Below are 21,878 nucleotides of genomic sequence, written 5' to 3' on the forward strand. Positions count from 1 at the left end.
TACATTTGACAAAATGTTGAAAAATATTAATTTTATGTCATACTTTGGAACATAATGGACATATCACTCAGAAAGCCTTATGAAAAATTAAATTTCCCATCTCCTTGGTTTGACCTTTCACAGTCTAGCCCCTTCCTATTCTCTGTCAGCTTAATACCTCCCCATCCTAGGCTGTTTCTCTCACCCATGCTTTTGCATATTCTTTTCCCTCTCCCTGGAATGTCCTGTGTGTGTGTGTGTGTGTGTGTGTGTGTATAACAGAGAGAGAAGCTTTGCCATTTTTTAAATATATTCCTAAAATTATTCAGCAATACAGAATTTCATGAATTTTGCTATTTTCTTGTTTTGTGAGTGAAAAAGATATTAAATTTAAACCTTTATAGTAATTAGATTCAGGTTCCATCTTTTTATAATCTTCGATAACACCTAAATACTCTATAATGATTGGCATATCTGTTGACTAAGGATACTTATCCTTTGCCATCACCTGTTAAAGCTAAATAAATATGCAGCAAAATGTTCTACTAGAAGAAACAGTATAATAAGATATTCTTATTTTTAGTATGCTTAGTTGAATTGACTTTTAAACCATTGGGGGAGAAAACGTTTTGTATGTCTACACAAGTTGTTTCCTTTATACTTTTAGAATGTATGAAACCAAGTTGAAAGAATTGGAAACTGATATTGACAAAAAAAATCAAAGCATTATTGATCTTAAGCAGCTTGTAAGAGAAGCAACAGAGAGAGAACAAAAAGTTAAGAAATACACTGAAGACCTTGAGCAACAGGCAAGTAATTTAATTTTTATTTATGTGATAAAATAGTGTTTTACAACTCAAGCTACTCCTTGGCATTGTTTATTATACAGATAAAAATGAACTTTTCATTAATTCCTCCTCTAGAAGGCCCATCTAAGTGAATGGCATCACCATTCACCTGTTTCTTTAAGCCAAAAACTTCAGGTTATCATTGACTAGTTTCTTTCTCTTATACCCTTTATCTTTTTCATCATTATATCTGGTCCATTTTCAACGTATATCCCAAATCTGATCACTTCTCAGCATCTCTACTGCAACAGTGTTATTCAAGATATTATCTCACACCTGAGCTATTACAATAATTTCCTAATTGGTCTCTCTGCTTCCATTTCACCTTCTCCCTATCCCTAGTCTATTCTCCACATGGTTGCCAAAAGATCCTTTTAAAACAAAGCAAATCAGTGCTCACTTTGACAGCACATATATTAAAATTGGAATGAGACATAGATATTAGCCTGGCTCCTGCATGCAAATGATACTCAAATTCATGAAAATAACATGTTTAATGCTTCTGTTCTACCTCCTCGTTCGATGCATAGTGCCTGGGTTCTTAAAAGCTTGCGAGTGGCCATCCAAGGCACAGTTGCTCCCTATTTTCGTGGAACAATACAGGAAGGAGAGTCAGGGATAGGAGGATATGGAATGTGTGGCTAAGTCCCTCCATGAACAACTATTTCCTTTGCCAGAAGGCCAGAAGAACTGGATGGTGCCCAGCTACCATTACTGAATATTTTGATGAAAGATTTCATAGAAGAATCCTGATCAAAAGTGTTCCCAAAAAGCAGAACAGAATTTCAAATTCTCATGCACTCCAGACTTCTGGAGCCATGGAGGTTGGATGAAGCCCTGAAACTATTGTCCTGAGTTAACCTTTAAATGTTAAACCAAAAACATCCCCTAAAGTCTTCTTAAAACCATTGTTTAATAGTTTAGCTTAACTAGTAAAAAACTTCTGCCTTGAGCATTATGCTCTTTTAAGAACTATCTATATGGGATCAGATTGACCACAGCAACTTGAAAGATTAGATAGGAACCTTAGGGAGCAGTGAGTTTTTGTTAATGACAACAATTCAGAAAAGGAAGGTGAGGATTGTTGTACAACTCAAGGAATATGATCAGTGTCACTAAATGGTACACGTAGAAACTGTTGAATTGGTGTATGTTTTACTGTGTATATTCCCAACAGCAACAACAAAATAAAATTTAAAAAAAAAAAAAGAAATCACAGAAATCCTATCCTCAGAATCTTCTAATGGTTCCCCATCAACCCTGGAATAAAGTTGATTTCATAAATTATAAAGTTCTTTTCATAATCTTTGAGGACCTCGTCTGTCACCTGGTTTCTTCTCTCCAGCCTCATCTTCTACCACTTTTCCCCTCATTCACTGTTTTAGTTACATTGACCTTCCTTCAGTCCTTTTGACAAACCAAAATCATTCAAGCTTTGGGGCGTTGTACTTGTTTCTTTTGATTAGAATCCTATTCATCGAAATATTCTCATAGTTCCTTCCCTCATTTCATATCTCTGATTAAATGCAGGCTCCTCAGACATGCCTTCCCTAACTAGAATATACCACTTCTATCACTCTATCCTCTTACCCTGGGCTCTTTTTTGATAGTCCTTCCTACCATTTGGCACTATTATCACAACAATGTTCATTGTTTATCCTCCCCCACTAAAAGTGTAAGGTCCATGCAAGAAAAGACTGCCTATTTTGTTAACTTCTGGATCCTCAGCGTCTATCTAGGACAATGCCTGGCACATATTATTTAATAAATAATTGTTGAATGAAAGGTGAATAAAACACCATCAGGATGTACTTGTGTGCTTTTCTTTGCAGTACAGTTAGAACAGTTTTAGGTTTACAGAAAAATTACTTAGAAAGTACATATTTCTCTTACATACCCTCCCCCCCACATGCAGTTTCTGTTACTAACATCTTGCATTTATGTGGTATGTGTTAAAATTGATGAACCAATAATGATACAGTATTAACTAAAGTCTGTATTAGGGTTCACTCTTTATGTCGACAAATGCATAATGTATCCACCATTACAATATTATTCCAAATAGTTTCACTGCCCTAAAATGCTTTGTGCTTCACTTACTCATCTGTCCCCATCTCCCCCTCAGCTCCTTGCAACCACTGATCTTTTGCCTTTTCCAGAATGTCAGTATAGTTGGAATCATACAGTATGTAGTTTTTTCAAACTGGCTTTCTTTCACTTTGTCGTTAATAAAGTCCATCAAATCAGCTCATATTCATAGGTTTGTCATGTCTTTTTAGTTTGATTGATCATTTCTTTTTATCACTGAATAATACTCAGTTGTGTGGATGTATCACAGTTTATCCATTCACCTATTCATTTCTTGGTTGTGTCCAATTTTCAGCAATTGTGAATTAAACAACTATAAATATTCATGCACAGATTTTTGTATGGACTCAAATTTTCAATTCAATTAGGTAAGAACTAGGAGCTCAACTGCTGGATTGTATGATAAGCCATATGTGCTTTTGAAAACCCAACTTTTAATATTATGCTTTCTTGAAAATGTGTATCTTTATAAAACCTCAAATTTCCATGTCAGACTTTGTCTTCTAACTTTTCATTGTGCCCAAAGATTGAGATTCTCAAACATGTTCCTGAAGGTGCCAAGACAGAACAAGTCCTTAACCGGGAGCTCCAAGTTCTGAGGTACATTATATGCTCATCTGACTTTTTTCTACTTTTTTTTCCCTTTTTTAATGTAACTACGTTTGCTATAGCTACAAACGAGGATTTTTCAACCTTGCTGCCTAATAGGCTCTTTAGGTACTTAGGGACTCAACAGCAAGGGGTTTAATATGCCGATCACTGTATCTTTTACATAATTGATACTGAAAAAAGGGTAAACCCAATCCTAATGTTTGCTCTTTGTAATTTAAACTTCCTGATAGCATAGAATGTATTAAACATTAGCTTCCCAGAGACAAATACTAATGACAGAGAGGGGAAAATATAGTTGTAATTCCAGTAATCTACATAACCCATTTTCATTAGGCTCTTCCTATAGAAAAACTGCTCTTGAAAATTACATCAAATTAAATATTAAGAAATAAATGAACAATTTTGATTCCATACTGAGAATGGTTTCATTGAAGCACTGAGAGTAAAATTGAGTAAATGTTTGCCATTACAAATATTAGCAAGTTCTAAGGACCGTACTTCACTGGTTTATAAGAAATGCTCGTGTATATTCTTTAGTAATTTTTTTTTTTTTTTAATTATCATTGTGTTCTAGATTAGCTAATCGTCAGCTGGAAAAAGAAAAAGCAGAATTAATGCATCAGATAGAAGTTAACAAAGACCAAAGAGGTGATGAAAGCACCATACCTGGTAATATATTTCATAACATACTTACGGCATGTTAACTAACTCACGTTTTTAAATTAGGATTTGCCTTTTTTGTTCAGAGACTTCCAATAACTGTTGTACCAATCCCTGATAAACATTTTTAGCACTCGTTTTTTTCTCCATGCAACAGAAATATTCCCAATGAGCCCTTTGAGTTGATTATTATGGAGCCCCGGTGGCACTGTGGTTAAGAGCTTGACTGCCGACCAAAAGGTTAGCAGTTAGAATCCACCAGCCATTCCTTGGAAGTCTTATGGGGCAGTTCTACTCTGTCCTGTAGGATCACTGTGAGTCAGAATTGACTCGACAGCAATGGGTCTCAGTAACTCTCATAAGAGTAACAAGTACTCAAGTGTTTTTCTACTTGTGTTCCATCTGAGTGTTACAGATTTTATCAAGGTGCTATGATAAATAATGAATACTAGGTCTGTTGTTTCTAGTTTCTAGGTTTAGGCTCTTCTAAGCCCTCTGAAGAATTTTTTTCTAAATGTTACTAATTGTCATTTTGCTGTTATTGATTTAAAAAATAAAACATTGCTTACATTTGTTTCTTCTTTTACAAAGTAAAAAAGAAAGTCTCTTTCTACCACCATTTCCATTCAGGAGAAATGATTACTAACCCCTTCCCTATTTCATATGTGCATATGTACACACACTTTTTTTATGTATATGTATATACATATATGTTTTTGGAGGGTGGTATAAACTTGGATTCATGCTATACACATTTGTAGCTTTTTCACCTTTAACAATTTATGCATGCATATCATGGGTATCTGTTCATATAGATCTCATTTTTTAAATAATTCCACAGTATATTACCGCATGGATATACCACATTGAATCATTTCTCTTTTGATGGACATTTAGTTTGCTTCTAAGCTTCTACAATTATAATACTACGGTGAACCTCTTAACCTAATCATGCCATTATTTGATAGTTTGATGGAAATGCCAAATTCTGCTCCAAAGGAATAATACCACTTTGGATTTGTACAGTCTTTAAATATTTCCTATGACTTTCTCAACATCTTACCATCAGTCGTGTTGCTACTTTGTATTGAGGCGATCATATATGAGGTGTACCAGGCACTCTGCTAAGTGCTTTACAGGCATTCTGTAACTCCTTATAATCCTGTGTAATAGGTAGTATTGTCTCCATTTTACATGTGATAAAATGGATCCAAAGAAGTAACCTATCCCCAGGGTCATAAAAGCTAGGAAGTGCAGAGGCAGGCTTCAAACCTAAATCTCTGGAACTCCAAAACTCCTCACCACTCCCTACTCTTAACCACTATACTACACTGCCTCTCGGTGACTTAAAAGTATAAATGTCAATCTCTTTTGGCATCTCTCTTACAGAAGCCACCTGCTGTACTAGACACCGTATCAAAGATCTGTTATTTAGGTTGCTATGAGGCAAGTTCTCTAATCTTTCTAAATCTGTTTCCTCAGAGGGAATTTCTGAACCCTCAAGTTTTTTATTGCCTATGTGAAGGAGAAAAGGATACATATTTCAGAGATTGTTATTATGGCTTAGAACCAAACCAAGATTGTTTTATAAGCCTAAGGTACTATCTAAATATAGTCATTAATACTTGGAAAATGCCGAATATCCACTTTTACTGCATTATTTCCTTACCAATCTGGATCAATAAAATATCACACTAAGTCAACTCTAAAAATTCATTAGCTCTTTTCACAACACAAGGGAGGCCTTTGAAATATATTTTGCTCTATCTTCCAAAGGAAGGATGGGTTCTGCCTATTCTAATCCCACAAAATAATACCACAGACCTTTTGGTTAGCAGCCAAACTCTTAACCACAGTGCTACCAGGCTCCACAAAATAATATGAGGAAAGTGTTTTTCTCCCTTGTCCATCCTGTCTCCAAGTTATAATCAGGGGACCATTCCTGGAGCACCTTAAATTGGATCATTTGCTTCTCCCATTCATGAAAATGTGTTTGCTGCCCTTTTTTTTCTTAAATTTTAACATTATTTAAAAGGCTACCTTCCAATGGCTATAGAATAGGACCACATGACACATTATATATAGTCTTCAATTAAAATTTAAATTAAAAGATTTATCTAGCAAAGATGGCATTAAAGCAAAGATCCTATTTGCTTATTCTCATAAAATTAGAAGTATGTTAACTCCAGGGGGGAAATCCAGTAAGTTAAACTGAAGGCTCTTCTGCTAAATTTGTGTATTTTTGTTTTTCTACTTAAGTATCAGGACCATGTCTTAGTCATTTTTTAATTCTTCACCCTGCCTGAAAGTGTTTTTCTTAGTAGTTGCAGGCTAAATGTGTATCTACCTACAAGGAACAGCCAATGCTATATTGGGTAACAGAACATTTGACCAGCTGATGTTTGGCCTATGGTTCCCAACAGTCCACTTTTCTTCTGTTGTACTTACAGTACCTAGCAAATGTTCCTGTTTCTAGGATTTTTCTCTGGAAAATAAGAATTTCTTCTATGTAAAAAAATTAACCTTATTCTACACTTTTAATATCTAGTAGATGCCTCTTCTCTTTGCCTACTATGGAATAAAGCTGATAGAGCCAACATATTAATATTCCAACAAGAGTTTACCAGATGCTGAATTTTCAAGGTTCTGGGATTTTTAAGTTTCTTGCTTATTCTTTAAAACAAATTCTTTGTCTTGAACCTATGCATAGTGAGAGAAAGCAGAGCCTCATTTTTATAACTTTTTTGACAGATACCGATCAATTAAGGGAAAAGGTAAAAGATATAGAGACACAGCTCAAAACTTCAGATCTAGAAAAGCAGCATTTGAAGGTAAATATTTAATTATACTTGATTTTAGAACTATAAATGTTTTGGGGAAACAGCTGTTGAAAACTATTTTTATCATTGCTACCCATGTAAAGTATAGATTCCAAAAATTCCTGTAATTAAATTTTATATTTAAAATATTTGATCTTGATACACAAGGTTCATTATGTTCATGATTCTGTTGTTCAGAGGGTCGCCATGAGTTGGAGCGAACTCGATGGCACCTAACAACGTGTTAAAAAATATCAAACAAAAGCTGTAAACATGCAGACAAAACAAATAGGAAAGATTAAAAAGTAAATTTATTTTTTGTCACAAAAATAGTTCATTAATATTTTCTTAACTTTTGGGTCACATTGGCAACAGTGTTTTTTTTTAACACCTTTTGAAATTCTCAAGGATTTTCTCCTACTGCTTTTAAGACTTTGTAAACAGCAGGGCATGAATAGCAGAATTAGCTAGCGATCACTGGCTGTTCTAAGTAGTCTTTTAAAGCTCATATTATATACATTTTCTCAGATGCCTAATTTGTACTTAGAAGCCCTGGATCTGCCCTAATTATAAATATATTTACAAGAAGGTGGTCGTTATTTATTGAAAATTGTATATTTGTAAATAAAATATAAATGAAGCCTGAAGCCAAAATTTTAACCAAAATAACTTTAATGCTATGAACAGCCAAGTGCTTTGACTGCCTCACTGAGAGTATTGAGTATGCGTCTGAAGAAAGATTAAGTTCCACTACAATCTAAAAAAAATTAAGAAATTTTAGTCAAAGGATAGGGCATAACTTATGGAACAAATAATGTGATTTGACAGCTAATAAGTCAATTGTATATACTGTACAATGTAATCTTTTTAACAAAATCTTAAAATACTTCTGCATTTATTATGTTTACAATTAAATCTCTCTAGTCTAAACCTAGAAAATACATTCCTGTGCACTTCTTAAAGATAATGTTTCTATTAGGAGCAAATAAAAAAGCTGAAAAAAGAACTGGAAAATTTTGATCCTTCATTTTTTGAAGAAATTGAAGACCTGAAGTATAATTACAAGGAAGAAGTAAAAAAAAATATTCTCTTAGAACAGAAGTTAAAAAAACTTTCTGAAGAGTTTGGAGTTGAATTTACTAGTCCTGTTGATGCTTCTGAAAAGCTTGAAGATGAAGAGGAAAGTCCTGTTAATTTCCCCATTTATTAACTGCCACCTCTGTTTATAGTAAATGTAAAGTTAACTATTTATTAACTTTGTTAAGTTAAAATTTCATCTGGAAATCAAGCAAGTTTCTGAACTGCAGAATTTTCCTTTTCCCTGCCTTGTACCTTTTATTCAAATTGCGATTTTTAGTAAATAAAATTAATGAAATTCTTAACTCATTGGCAAAGTGTATTTTTGAAGACAGGATAAGCTATGATTACCAAATAGGTAATGAGCTGTGGTGAGTTGCTATATATTCATAGGTTTTGATTAAGTTTTTTAAAAAAGATTGACATTTTAACATTTAAAGTTGGGGGTTTATATATAGTTTTATACTTATTTATATGTGCTCAGATTCTTGGATTCAAAATATGATAATATATGTAGGTTATAAGGTTGAGCCATGTTTTGCTAAATGTCTATAAAGATTAAATTGAGCTTAAACTATTTGACTTTGAAAATGAATGACCCGAAATTGCTTTAATTGTTGTCAAAATGACTACCCAGTTCTAGTGGACAATCCAGCCTTTGAACAAGCTTGGAAGCTTACAGTAATTTACATTTTTAAGTCTAGAGTTTAAAATCTGTTGCTGATTCTGAATAAAATTTTGAATAGACATTTGCAACTGGAAAATTCATTTCTTTAAATGCTAGAGGACATACTGATATATTCAACATTGAACAATAAGAACCTGCAGGTATTTTTACCTTTTAAACATTGCAGAATATTTAAGATTCAAATATAATAAAGCTTAATTATATTTCCAGTTATACATCAAACATTATATCTTTGAGCCTACTGAATTTCTGATTATCTATTTTTGAAAAATAACTAAATAAACATTTAGAATCAAAGGCATAGTCATATTTGTTCAGGTCCATATTGATAATAACTGGTTTTGAATTCATGAAAGTATCCGGAATTGGCCAATGTAAACCAAGATGATGGCGATGGACCTGGAAAGAGTAAAAAAAAGTATTAGTGTTAGCCTACAGATGCTATGTTCATTCACTTACTTTAAGTGCCTATTATCTGCCAGAGCCCTAGTGGCACAGTGGTTAAAAGCTACAGCTACCGAGGTCGGCAGTTCAAATCCACCAGCTGCTCCTTGTATAATATAACCCTATGGGCCGGTTCTACTCTGTCCTATACAGTCGCTATGAGTCAGAATCAACTTGATGGCAACTGATTTGGTATCATCTGCCAGGCATGTGTAAATCTCTACTTTCTTACCCTTTTTTTTATAGCTGTTCTCCTCCTGACGTATTACAGATTTACTTATGTACTGTCTATCTTCCCATTAGAATGTGAGCTTCAAGAAGGCAGAGACATTGTTTTGTTGACTCTGTATTTCCAGCACCTGGAAACATGCCAGGAACATAATCAGGGGCTCCATAAAAATTTAGTGAATGATAGTCTGTTGCTGAGTACAGGAGCTAGCAGTTGAAAATTTTTGTGGGGAGGCACTCAAGCTAAAGGAAATATGTGATAAACCTCAAGGTAAAAGAATGAATGTTTTTTTACTCTTACTGCAGTTAGTTATATATGGTTAGGACATAACAATGTAGGGGTGTTTATGTGTGGGGGAGAATAGTTCTACAAATTTAAGGAAGGGCCAAATCATGAACAATCTTAATGTCACTAAATAGTTCTATGCAGGGAAGTGTCATTCTCAGCGACCTGTGCAGAATGAACAGGACAAGGGTAAGACTGAAAGATGCCATTTAGGAGAGTGGTAATAAACATGAACCTTTGCCTAAAACTTGTTGCAATGGGTTGGGGAGAGGTAGACAGATTCAGTAGTTCCAAATCTTTAAGAAGTGATAATGGGATGTATGAATTAATAAAAACAGATTAAAAATTATATCCAGTCTTCTGGCTCCAGTGAATTGTGTGGAGTTGGAGGGTTAATATCTCTTGGTCCAGTTTTGAACATTATGAATTTCAGGTAACTATGAGAAGTCAAATAGACAAAAATAGGAGACAGGTATAAAGGGCAAAAATATAAAATGATTCATTCTGTATATATAAACTGTCACCTTGACACTTTTTTTTACTTAATAGATTCTATTCTAGTTTGGGAAATACACTGAATTAAACTAAACCATACAGGATCTCAGAGAGCACTAATATGCAACATCAATCTCCAGGAAGAGGGTTGTAGTATGCAGGGTCTTCCAGAGACTTCGATCACACAACTCTTGAGATCACAGACTCTTGATGTCCCACACAATGCATGCTACATATATAAAGAATGGTGGCATGTGAGATGAGCAAATTAAATTTCTTTACTATACTTTATTTCTTGATAGACTTCTAGTGCCATTTCAACTTTGTCATAGGAATATAAAACATAATCCCACAAGCTATTTTCTGCCATTACCTTGATTAAACAGCCGTCATTGCAATGCCATACTATTCCTTCAATTTTACCCTCTCTGCAACTTTCAAACCAAGACAACAGATCATTGTGCTTCAATGTAGGCAGATTTCTTATGTGAAATGCTCCATGTGGTATAAGAAGATGTAATGGGTGCTTCTTGCTTCCTAACCCTAAGTGATAAAATTTGCCATCAGCCATATTTATTCAAAGGAACTTTTCAGAGAGAATGAGAAAATTTACCTCCCCAACTGAAAAAGTAGCACCCTATCCCATTAAATTCCAGATTCTACATATATCCATGGCCAAATCCAGCCAGACCCCAGTTTTTGTAAATAAAGTTTTATGGGAACATAGCCATGCCCTTTCATTTACATATTGCCTATGGCCCATTCCATAGGTGTGGCCTACAAAGCCTAAATATTTACTATCTGGCCTTCAACAGAAAGTTTGTTGACCCCTGTTTTAAACCATCAGCCACATTCCACTATCACTGAATTTCTGCCAAACAGTCCTGCCATGCCTCTGATGAAGTGTACAATTATTGGTTTAACTTCCTTACACCTGCCAATCAATCACTTGGGATCTCTTTATAGCATTAGTGCTTTTCCAACTTTAACCTCCATTGGTCTATCTTCTCATCCCCCTGTCAACAATGTACTCCTTACTGCCCTCAGGACTTGTACTGTATTCATTGTGATATGTTTTAGTGCTTGATAAGCAATCTGTTGCCAATTTTTTATTTTAATCCCCCTTAGCTGGATCAAAAGCAAAGACATTTTTTTCCTTTTTCATTAATTAAATAGCTAAGAGTAAATAGAAGACTTTGTATCATTAAGTCTTTTATTTACTCTTAGCTATTTAATTAATGCTGAAGACCCTGCCATGAAAAACACATTTTCAGTTAACTCAGTTCACCTAAATTTTAAACAGCAATGAAAAGTTACACCTGAGAAGATTATTTTTCATACACAGTTCTGTCATGCTATCACAGGCAAGAATAAGAGGCTAAAATCAACCTTTTAGATTAGTATATCAAAATGGTTAAAGTCATGCATAAATTGTTCCATAGACAAAACTTAATAGAAATGGTTTTAACCCTAGGAAGTTATGTGTTAAGTCATTTCTTTACATAGGTCCATTTTTTTTTAGTTGACCCTAGCAGGCTGTCTTTATAAATGACTTATTATAGCTGAAAAATGAAAAGACTTCACTCACCATATGGGTTTCCATTGATATTTGTTCCTATAAGCTCCAATGTTTGTTCTAACAGATCGGATAGTGGCACTGCACTAATTTCCAAAAGTCCTGGATCATCAGGATGATGCTTCAATACTAGAGCAATGTCAAATTCATAATTAACTACAGAGGAATGCCAGCAATACTGTTTGTTGTTTTTCTCTACTGGTACCCAACCTATCATTTAAAGAAAAATGGTTTTATTACATTGTTTTTCCTTTGGATTGAGACTACAGTTAACTTTTATTTTTGTTGTAAATTTTCCAGATGTTCTATCACATACAGATATCACTTTTAAAAGCAGTAAAAAGTTTTACCACTTTATTTTAATCATAAAGGTTCATCTTTTATTCTATTGAGAAATTAACCTATAGCTTTTTAATATTTTTTATTGTAGTTCAGATGAAGGTTTACAGAACAAACTAGTTTCTCGATAAACAGTACACATACTGTTTTGACATTGGTTAACAACCCCATGACATGTCAACATTCTCCATTCTTGACCCTGGGTTCCCTTTGACTAGCTTTCCTGTTCCCTCTTGCTTTTTAGTCCTTGCCCCTGGGTTGGTGTGCCCCTTTAGTCTTGTTTTGTTTTATGGGCTGTCTAATCTTTGGCTGAAGGGTGAACCTCGGGAGTGACTTCTTTACTGAGATAAAAGGATGTCTGGGGGCCATATTCCCAGGGTTTTTCCAGTCTTAAGTCTGGTCTTTTTGTGATCCCTTTCAGAGCAGTTGGTGTTGGTAGCCAGGTACCATCTAACTGTACTGAACGCTGGTGGTGGCCGTGGTAGATGTGGTCTGTTAGTCTTTTAGACTAATCTTTCCCTTGTATCTTTAGTTTTCATCATTCTCCCTTGCTCCCAAAAGTAACCTGTAATTAATTATTCACTACAGAGCACCCAGCATTCCCTTACTGAAGAATTTTAAACTCCCTGATTTATTAAGAATTGAGCATCACTCTAAGACATGGAAGTAAAGCTTTTCATAGAGTAAGTTTTTTCTCTACCTTCTCTCCTTTAGGACAATAGACATATGCAAGTAAATATTCTAAAACCGACTGAATTGTTCCAATATTTATTGAACAATCTGTATTCCGTATTTGTTGAATGTTATTGCTATTCCCTACCTCACTCTTGTCAGAATAAACTCCTTCACTGGGGGAATTCTTTCCAAAAATAAGACAAACTACAGCATATATGCCATTGTGACCCCCCTATGTTTGGCCTTCATTACTCACACAGATTACTAACTTCCTAATTAGTCTGCTAGCCTCCAGTGAAACCCACTCCCATTTTTATCATGGTTCTACTTTAAACTTAGTCCCGCTGTACTCTCCTGAATTAAAATCACCATCTTCAAACTCCTTTAGATGCAATACAAGGCTTTTTAAGGTTTAAGCCCATTCTACATCTCCCGCCTCAATTTTCGTAACCTCCGCAAGATGTCATACATCCAGAAATATTCTTGCCACAAGGAAGTTTAATCTGATATTTCCCAAATACACCATGCTCTCTTCTCTTCCTGGGAGTTTGCCTAGGTTTCCCTTCCCTATTCTTTGTCAGCTAACTTCCTGGTTCTTAAGCTTCAGTACAAACATTAATTCTTGGAAGCTTCCTCTAGCCCCACAGGTTAAACTAGGAATTACTCCTCTTCTCTCTCACCGTGCCATCGGTATTCTTTCTTCTTAGTCCTTAAATCATACTATTAGTTGTCAATTTCTCCTCAACGTCTAAAAGATCATCAAGGGCAAGGGGTCTGCCCTTCATTTTGGTATTACCAGAACCAGAACAGTGCTTTGCACAAAAGCAGCACTTAAGAAATGCCTGTTGAGCTGATTCTTAAGCTGGAGTACCTTCCTACCCATCTGCATACATTTCCAAAAACTTTCCCATCCCCAGAAAAACTACAGTGAGATAACTATTTTCAACTCCCTTCATCAAGATACTCTTCTGGGATCACTGCAAAAATAAACAAAAACCAAACCCATTGCCAAGTAGTCGATTCCAACTCATAATGACCCTATAGGACAGAGTAGAACTGTCCATAGGGTTTCCAAGGCTGTAAATCTTTATAGATGTAGACTGCCACCTCTTTCTCCCATGGAGCAGCTAGTGGATTTGAACCACCAACCTTTCACTTAGCAGCTGAGCACTTAACCACTACACCACCAGAGCTTCTCTTGCAAAAACATAAATCCTATATTTGCCTCACTCTCAAGATAAAAATCTATTGATATCTCAGTCCGGACTGGATCATTCTATCCTGTCAAGGACTTTAAGGCTATTTCAATGCTTTATTAATTTTCACAGACCACATCTAAGAAAATATCTTAAAAAAGATTCTAAGCCTGAGATAACATCCTTGATAAGAAACACCTTGGTATTCACATAAATTTGGTCCAGAAATTCTGCATTAATATAACTATTAGCTATACAGATAAATAAGAAAAAGAACCAGAATAGAATTATATTCTATAATTTCTGATTAAATGGACTGTTTGTTCTTTATATTAGTAAACACAAAACTGCATTTCAGAAGAGATTTCAAGATACCAGGAATGTGTCCATTTTCATCAGGGACTGGCTTCCCATCTAACTGTTCTATTTCCTTCGCTGGTATCCAACACTCTGGAACAGGTTTGAAGTCCTCCTCAACGTTCCAAAAAAATTCTAAAAGAATGAGATAATCTTATATGTGGGAGCACTTTAAAAAATATAAAATACCAAACAGATTAAAAGTAACAGGTAATAAACTCCATAACATCAGGTATCATATAATTATTCTCCACACATTATCACACAACATGACTGTACTCAAGGTTAAGGTACTGACACTTTATATTTCTAATTTTGAACACAACACCATTTGTATGTAATACATTTTCTAAAGTAGCCAATATTCCAATATGTGTGTATTTAAGGTGAATTTAATTTTTATGCACTATGAATGCAAATACATAAATTATATACATGAATACATGGAGATATACTAGATATCAACTATATAATACTTACAGGCACTTTAATGTAGTAGTTTAAAATACTAGCTTTCTTTTGAGATTTTTGCCTGATTATAAAATTACGTATTTGTCTCTTTTGTGAAGACTGAAAATCAAAATGTGACATCATTATAATACGTAGCAATTTCTGTATTTTAATTTAAAAAATGACATACTATAAACGAAGAATCACAGAAAAATTAGGAAAACATTCTAAAATATGTTTCAAGAACATTCTTTCATATATAAAAATATTCAATTACAATTTTTTCTCCAAAGTGTTTAAATTATACAGAACAATATAAATTCCATATAAGCTATATATTTCAACTCTTTAAATCATGAAAAGGAAAAATCAAGTCCACCAACCTTTTGAATTTTCTTTTGAATAGAGAAATTTTTTAAATCTTTTCTCAGCTTGTTTGTTGGGTTTTCTATCTAGCCGAGCCCAAAGGTATGGCTGACCTAAAACAAACAAAAATAAAAGGAAAAGAAAGGATAAGAGGCAAACAATAAAAAACCATGTTGGAAGATATCTCAGATTAGAATTTTTCTATAAATAAATAATAGTATCATCTTCTTTAAGAGAAGTGCAGTCTAATGACATACGAGCTAGTGGTGCCTGATATTATAAAAAGGCTGACTCTATGGTTAAAACATAATAGGAATGAGGTAAAAAGTAAATAGTTGGTCCTTTCATAAGAGCATTCCATAGCCACATTTCAACAACTAGCATTTGTGAGAAACTGAGGCTACCTTTTTCCTAACTGGAAACACAACCAGATAATTCTACTAATACCTCCTCTGTGCTGTGAGGGTTAACTCCAGCAGGCCTGCAATTAGCCTGAGCTTCTTTGCATGGCGCTCATCACTGGTCAAGGCATGAAACCATACTAATAGTGTTGTTTGTAACCACGGGTCCAAGGTGTTTCAGGGTAGTATGTCAGTATTCTTCAGTGATAATAGTTAAAACCACTGATATGCACCTCCGTGAAGACTACAGGAGGGGTCTGCTATTGAGACTGGTGACTTAGCAAGGAACATGCCTACATGACCAGTAAAATATAAAAATCCTCAGCTGAGACTCTATTTTGGACTCCTTGGTCCCTGAATACATCAGTGGTCATGATCTGAGACTGCATCTGCCAGGGCCTTACAGAGGGAGGAGCTTGCCCCTGGCCTCTCCAGACCCTCTGCTGTCAGATATGCATCCTTACTTTTAATGCCCTTATTATATTGTGTATCTTTTTTCTTAACAAACTATGGATTTGTTAACACTGTCGTTTTGGATTTTGTGAGACTTTAGCAATTCAACCCTGTTTATTGCCACCAGTATGCAAACTCACATAAAATGATGCAACTGAATGAAGCATCTTAATAAAAAAGCCTTAAAAAATCTTTTACACCTCCCTCAAAATCTAAATCAGAAGTTTATTAAAAAATTATATTTTGGCTAGGACATTTTCTATTTACCTATTAACTACTCAGATAAATAATATGAAGAACCAGATTAAAAACAGATTCTGTCACTTCTGGTTGAATGGACCTTTGTTCTTTAAACCAGTAAACATCAAAAAAAAAAAAAAAAAAACGCAGTTCAGAAGGGATTTCCTGATACCAAGAATGTGTCCACTTGCATAAGGCACTAGATTCCCATTTAACTGTTCTATTTCCATGGCTGGAATCGAGAGGTTATCTCAGCAGCCATAAGTAATCACAAAGAACATTCTTCTTTTCAACTTTTTTTTTTTTTACTTAACATAATTGACATCAATTTTTAAGTTTCTGTCTCTTTTAAAGTACATTAAAATAAAGTCAGAGACATTGCCAATGCGATTGGTACTACACTAGGCTCAGTGGAATGGGGAGAAGCTTTAGAGTTGGACAAACCTAGGTTCCGTGACCACTTTAGCCATTTATTAACAATATGGTTTTGTACAAATTCTTTAATTTCTCTGAGCCTTGATTTCCTCATCTATAACATGAAGCTTACTGTGAGAACATGTATAAAGCATTTATCATACTGCATGGCCTTTAATGAGCATCAAATGAATGTTGCCTTCCTTTCTTCCCCAAAAGATACAATGATATAAAAAAAATACAACTTTGACTTTATGATTTTGCTATTATACATAGGTTTAATCCAAGGGTTTATGAAGAATACCCCATCTCAGACTTATAAGGTTTATAAAATGATTAAAAAAAAAATTATAGTAAAACATTAAAGTTTCATTTTACCTTTGTAAGTAGTAACATAACAACATGTCCCATCCACTTTTTCTGTTGGAACTGCACTGTATATATCTGCATCTAATGCCTTGTGATTTATAGTTTCAGTTGCCAAAACCTTAAATGGCTTAAAGAGAGAGAGAAAACTCGTTTAAAGTAGACAGCTTCTTTACCTTTGCACACACTTTCACCTGTAATCTTTTTAATTTCGTTAGTTCTAAGGATGATCTCCTATTCATTTTTAAGGACAATTTAAAAAATTGCTTCTGTGAAGTGATCCTAAATCACCCTCTCCCTTCTATGCTATTCTAGCAATATGTGTTCTTCCACACAGCTTTGTAATTATTTACATTTGTAATGGAAACCCTGGTGGTACAGTGGTTAAGAGCTACAGCTGCTAACCAACAGGTCAGCACTTTGAATCCACCAGGAGCTCCCTGGAAATCCCATGGGGCAGTTGAACTCTGTCCTTCAGGGTTGCAATGAATCGTAATCAACTCAACAGCCATGGGTTTGGTTTGGTTTAATGTAAGACTACATGAGTACTCCAGAATTAGCTTGATACCACGGACTGTGCCCTATGCAGCTCTGCATCTTTAGCACAGTACAAGGCATTCAGTAAGTGTTCAGTATGTTGAACCATTTGCTTGACAATTATTTACAAAATGTCTGGGAATATAAAGGTGAATAATAGTACCTGTGTAGGTGGAACTTGCATTTTAGTGAGGGAGATAACAACAAAAGTCAGAATATGATGTTAGGGTTGATTAGGCTAAGAAAAATGGGGGAGAGAAAAGTGTGGGGTATATTTTAGATAGGGGGACAGGGACACCTTCTCTGAGGAGGCAACAATTGAGCAGATTTGAAGTGAGGGAATGAGCCTGTAAATACCTGAACAAAAAAGGCCTCAAGTCAGGAAGTTGCTTGATGTTTCAGAGTAGGAGTAAACTTAGGAAATTAGCCCCATTCTGGTACTGATTCATTCATTAAGGACTTATTACTAATTTATGACCTTGGTATCAGTGAATATCAATTATCCTTTGGTGGCCAGGCCAGATGCCAGATGTGTGTTTTATCAAACATCCTAGGCAGAAAAGTTCTCTGCACGTGGAGCTCTTGATGAGCAAATACACTTTCTATAACAACTATCTAGCACTCTTTGCTACTGACATGTCCAAAGGGCAGGATAAGACACTGAGGAGCACACAGGGTTCTCTACTTGTGATCAAGAACTTTAGACTATAGGCCCCCAGACCTTCTGTTGGCCCAGGACAGGAACCATACCCAAAGCCAACTCTTCAGACAGGGATTGGACTGGACAATGGGTTGGAGAGGGATGCTGATGAGGAGTGAGCTCCTTGGATCAGGTGGACACTTGAGACTATGTTGGCATCTCCTGCCTGGAGGGGAGATGAGAGGGTAGAGGGGGTTAGAAGCTGGTGAAATGGATACGAAAAGAGAGAGTGGAGGGAAGGAACAGGCTGTCTCATTGGGGGGAGAGCAATTGGGAGTATGTAACAAGGTGTATATAAATTTTTGTGTGAGAGACTGACTTGATTCGTAAACTTTCACTTAAAGTACAATAAAAATTAAAAAAAAAAAAGAATGTTAATATAATCCAAAAAAAAAAAAAAAAGAACTTTAGACTATATAGTGGAAAACAAGGTATGTGTGTATAAAAATATGTAGTGAATATCAACTGGGTGATCGTCTACAATTTCTGAGCAAGAGTTGATCAAAGATTGTATGCAGAAGGTATGGCTTCAAAAATTAAAAATACTTTACAGGTAATCCAGACAGAGTGACTAGCCTGAACAAAAGTATAGAGACAGAACTGTGCCTGGTATGTTCACAGGATGGAACAGACTTTGCTATAATACAGACTTCACTTTAAGTGAGAAAGTTGACTGGGCCTGATTAATGGCAGGCCTTGAATCAGAGTTAAGAATATGGATGCTATACCATAAACTATACTATAAGCTATTCTCAGCTAGGGAAAGATAACAGAAGGGCTAATTTTTCCTGCGAGAGGGTACTTTACAAATTACACCCCTCCCCGCCAACATACAAAGTTGAGAATCAGCTAAAGTGAGAATGGAAGCTAGAGTGAGAACCACTATTATTAGCTGAGATTGTGTCATAGGGATTATGTTTGTTAGGGCTTTTAAAAAAAATGCTACAGACAATGTGAAGTAATTTTGGGGGTTTGACTAGGGAAGAATGCGGGATGACCATTCTTGGTGGCAAGTAAGACTAGTTAGGTAACATCAGTGATGACAGTAGAAAGAATGGAATTAAAAACAAGCATGAACTGACCCCCAGGTTCAATCTTTAATTCAACAAATATTTACCCACTGCCTACCCTGGGTCAGGTCCTAGAAGCTGGGAATACAGAAACAACAGGATGGGCTCTGTCTTTAAATTTCTTTCAGTCAGGAAGACATGGAGAAGGTCGGTGTCGCTACTGTATTGGAAGTGTGGACGATGTCAAATGGACATGCTCACTTTGTATGATCAGCTGGAAATATCCAATTGATAACGGGATTCTGTTGATCAAGGTCTTTGCTACATATTGAAGAATTATCCTGGTTGAAAACTACTGTTCACAGTAGTCTTTACTGAGGACTACTATGTGTAAAAATGGTACTAAGAGTTTAAAACCTTGACACTGGAACACCAAAATTAGAATTAAGTCAGTAGTTACTGGTAACAATACACGGGGTCTTATCTTTAGTGGCACCCTAATTAGGCCATCGGGTCCCGGTGAGAGAGTAAAGCAAGCCTTCTAACATCTTCAACTTGTGACCACTCTCTTAAAAAATAGTAAAGCTCAGGCTGCGGTGACTATCTGAATACTTACGGGGTATCCCCGAAAAGTGCTAACCTAAAAAGATCCAGGAAAGGAACACCCACTTAGTATGTGGGTTTTCAATTTTCGCGCGAGGTCAAGTTTGAATCGCCTGATCAGAAACATTCTTTCGTAGCTTCCCTCCCTTATAAATAAAAAGGCAGAAGAACCGAGCGCAGAGCGTGCGGGGCCCATTCCAGATCTCGCCAGCGAAACGCCCCCGGCCTGCAAGGCGGCTCCAACGCGCCCGCCAAGCGTCCTCCCTGGGTTCAAACCGAGCCAGCGCCGCGGGAAGAGTCCACGCGCGTCCGCCCCGCCTTCCCAGCGCTCCTCGGTACCTGATGCTCCCTTTTGGCGGAGGGTTCCTCTTTCACCTCCGTCACAAACACGCAGGGCATTTTCCGCTGCACTGAGCCCAGGCGCCTCATGGTGAGTCCAAGAGGCACCGCGGCTAGACAGTTTTCTTTCCAGCCCGGAGAAACTACCCCACAGTCCGCCGCTGCACTCCGGACACCGACGAACTGCGGCCAGGGCGGTGCGAAGTCCCCGCATCGCCCAACCAGAACCGAGAGGCGGGGATTTACGCCCGGAAGCTACCGCTCGGCCGCGACGCCTTCTGGGAATTGAAGTCCCCCCGCCCCCCCACCGCTTCGAGGCGCATCTGCGTGAAAACCAGCGGGCGCCGTCGGTTCTGATAACCATGGGAAAAAAAAGATCGGTTTCCGGGTTGTGTGTACTTAGACACACTTACGACGATATTTTTGAAAATTAAATAATGTCAAGTTGTAAGTGATAAATTACTTCAGATGGCAATTTAACACCATTCTGAGGAAACCTACATTTCTGTTCTCTTTAATGAATTCCTGGGGGGAGTTCTGTAGAAGTTAGAAATATCCCCAGCGGAAAGAAAACTGATTTCCCAGGAACAATGTCAGGGAAGACGCTACATCTAAAACAAATGTTACCAAAAATATAATTTAAAAAATTTACCATTTGGACTGCGCTTTATTGTGCACCATAATGTGATGGAGGCCTGTTCTGATCTTCCTGGAGTAAGCGCAAAGGTTAGCCTTAGACTAATCCAAAGCCACGTGAATACTATTAACCAGATTTCAACCCCAAACCTTATATAAGAATCCCATTTATCTTAAATGTGAGCTCGAACAGAGTCCAAATGGCAGGAATTGTAATCAATAACTACAGAGCTAAACAACGGCTTTATTTAGCTTCATTACTTCAAAAGGATGTTGAAGGGGAAGTGATAAAATGAATATTTAATAAAAGCAGACTTTATATCTTATTGCAGTTCTTAGTCCTCAGCCTGAAGTTGCCATGTTTTAATATGCTTGGACAAAGGCCCAGGTCTCCTTTCTAGAATTTTCTTACCTGCATCCAACTGTCTAGCATTTTAGTGAACTAGCCCTTCAAAAAATTCAAACACTGTATCTTACCCAGAGGTAGCTAAATAATAAGGGCATTTCCAAAGAGTAAAAAAACTTCTAAAAAAGTTTACTGTTCTTTGCTGTATTCAGTGGGGAGGAAGGGAGGAAAAGATTTGCCATTTCAAAGTATTTACTTTCTCTTCTACTATCTTTAATTTTCCCATAGGAAAACAAAACAAACCAAAAAAGGCAAAAGAATAAAAGTAAAAAAAAAAAAAAAAAAAACCTCCTGATGCTGGCTGTGGAATACTGGGACCAGAAACCCTTTTATAGTCAACCACCAGTGATTTCATTGTTCTTCAAGAAGAATCCTGAAAAGCAGCTTGATTCATGGATCTCAAGGGGCCAACAATTAAATAACTTCTACAACTAAAAAAAAAAAAGAAATTTTTTTTTTTTTTTTTTTATAACTACCAACTGTTATTTCCCAAACTGCCACAGTCTTCTAGGTTCAACATTCTGTCATTTCTGTAAAAGGATCATCTTCTAAAACATTCCACGTGCTCTTTAAATAGTAGTAGCAAAGCG

General features: G+C 36.1%; 2 protein-coding genes and 1 non-coding gene across 13 annotated transcripts in view; 2 read left to right on the forward strand and 1 right to left on the reverse strand.

The window, feature by feature from the left end:
* The window catches only part of CEP290 (centrosomal protein 290), a 100,490-nt gene extending 92,274 nt beyond the window's left edge, over positions 1 to 8,216 (forward strand). For 8 of the 10 annotated variants that reach the window (XM_064283760.1, XM_064283761.1, XM_023559349.2 and 5 more), the window contains 5 exons: positions 647 to 788; positions 3,442 to 3,515; positions 4,102 to 4,196; positions 6,939 to 7,018; positions 7,986 to 8,216. In XM_064283760.1, the coding sequence (XP_064139830.1) occupies positions 647 to 788; positions 3,442 to 3,515; positions 4,102 to 4,196; positions 6,939 to 7,018; positions 7,986 to 8,216 (622 nt within the window). Of the gene's footprint in view, positions 1 to 646; positions 789 to 3,441; positions 3,516 to 4,101; positions 4,197 to 6,938; positions 7,019 to 7,985 lie in introns of those variants that run through there. The other 2 variants (XM_064283759.1, XM_023559370.2) reach the window with 2 other exon arrangements.
* Positions 1,220 to 1,325, forward strand: LOC111748481 (U6 spliceosomal RNA). The gene has a single exon (XR_002784200.1). It is a non-coding gene; the product is annotated as a U6 spliceosomal RNA (small nuclear RNA).
* On the reverse strand, positions 7,300 to 20,475 carry RLIG1 (RNA 5'-phosphate and 3'-OH ligase 1). Of its 2 annotated transcripts, XM_003405243.4 has the most exons (7): positions 20,247 to 20,451; positions 17,070 to 17,187; positions 15,201 to 15,296; positions 14,386 to 14,502; positions 11,813 to 12,010; positions 10,598 to 10,767; positions 7,300 to 9,170 (listed from the first exon to the last, which is right to left on the reverse strand). In XM_003405243.4, exons 1-7 carry the CDS (start codon positions 20,334 to 20,336, stop codon positions 8,982 to 8,984), a joined length of 978 nt encoding a protein of 325 aa, XP_003405291.1. In that variant the 5' UTR covers positions 20,337 to 20,451; the 3' UTR covers positions 7,300 to 8,981. The 2 variants fall into 2 exon arrangements, with proteins under 2 accessions (XP_003405291.1, XP_023415165.2); XM_023559397.2 differs by lacking the exon at positions 17,070 to 17,187 and having other exon boundaries at positions 11,813 to 11,929; positions 20,247 to 20,475.
* Between the last annotated feature and the right edge of the window lie 1,403 nt (positions 20,476 to 21,878).

Source organism: Loxodonta africana, chromosome 4 (assembly GCF_030014295.1).
Source record: "Loxodonta africana isolate mLoxAfr1 chromosome 4, mLoxAfr1.hap2, whole genome shotgun sequence".
NCBI lineage: Eukaryota > Metazoa > Chordata > Mammalia > Proboscidea > Elephantidae > Loxodonta > Loxodonta africana.

Excerpts from the sequence above, each read along its gene's own strand:
- RLIG1 (XM_003405243.4), bottom strand. The coding sequence starts at position 20,336 with ATGAGGCGCCTGGGCTCAGTGCAGCGGAAAATGCCCTGCGTGTTTGTG. Across the intron at positions 17,188-20,246 it reads CCGCCAAAAGGGAGCATCAG|CCATTTAAGGTTTTGGCAAC; the intron begins GTACCGAGGAGC and ends TCTCTCTTTAAG. Across the intron at positions 10,768-11,812 it reads TATCAATGGAAACCCATATG|GGTTAGGAAGCAAGAAGCAC; the intron begins GTGAGTGAAGTC and ends TTTATCACTTAG.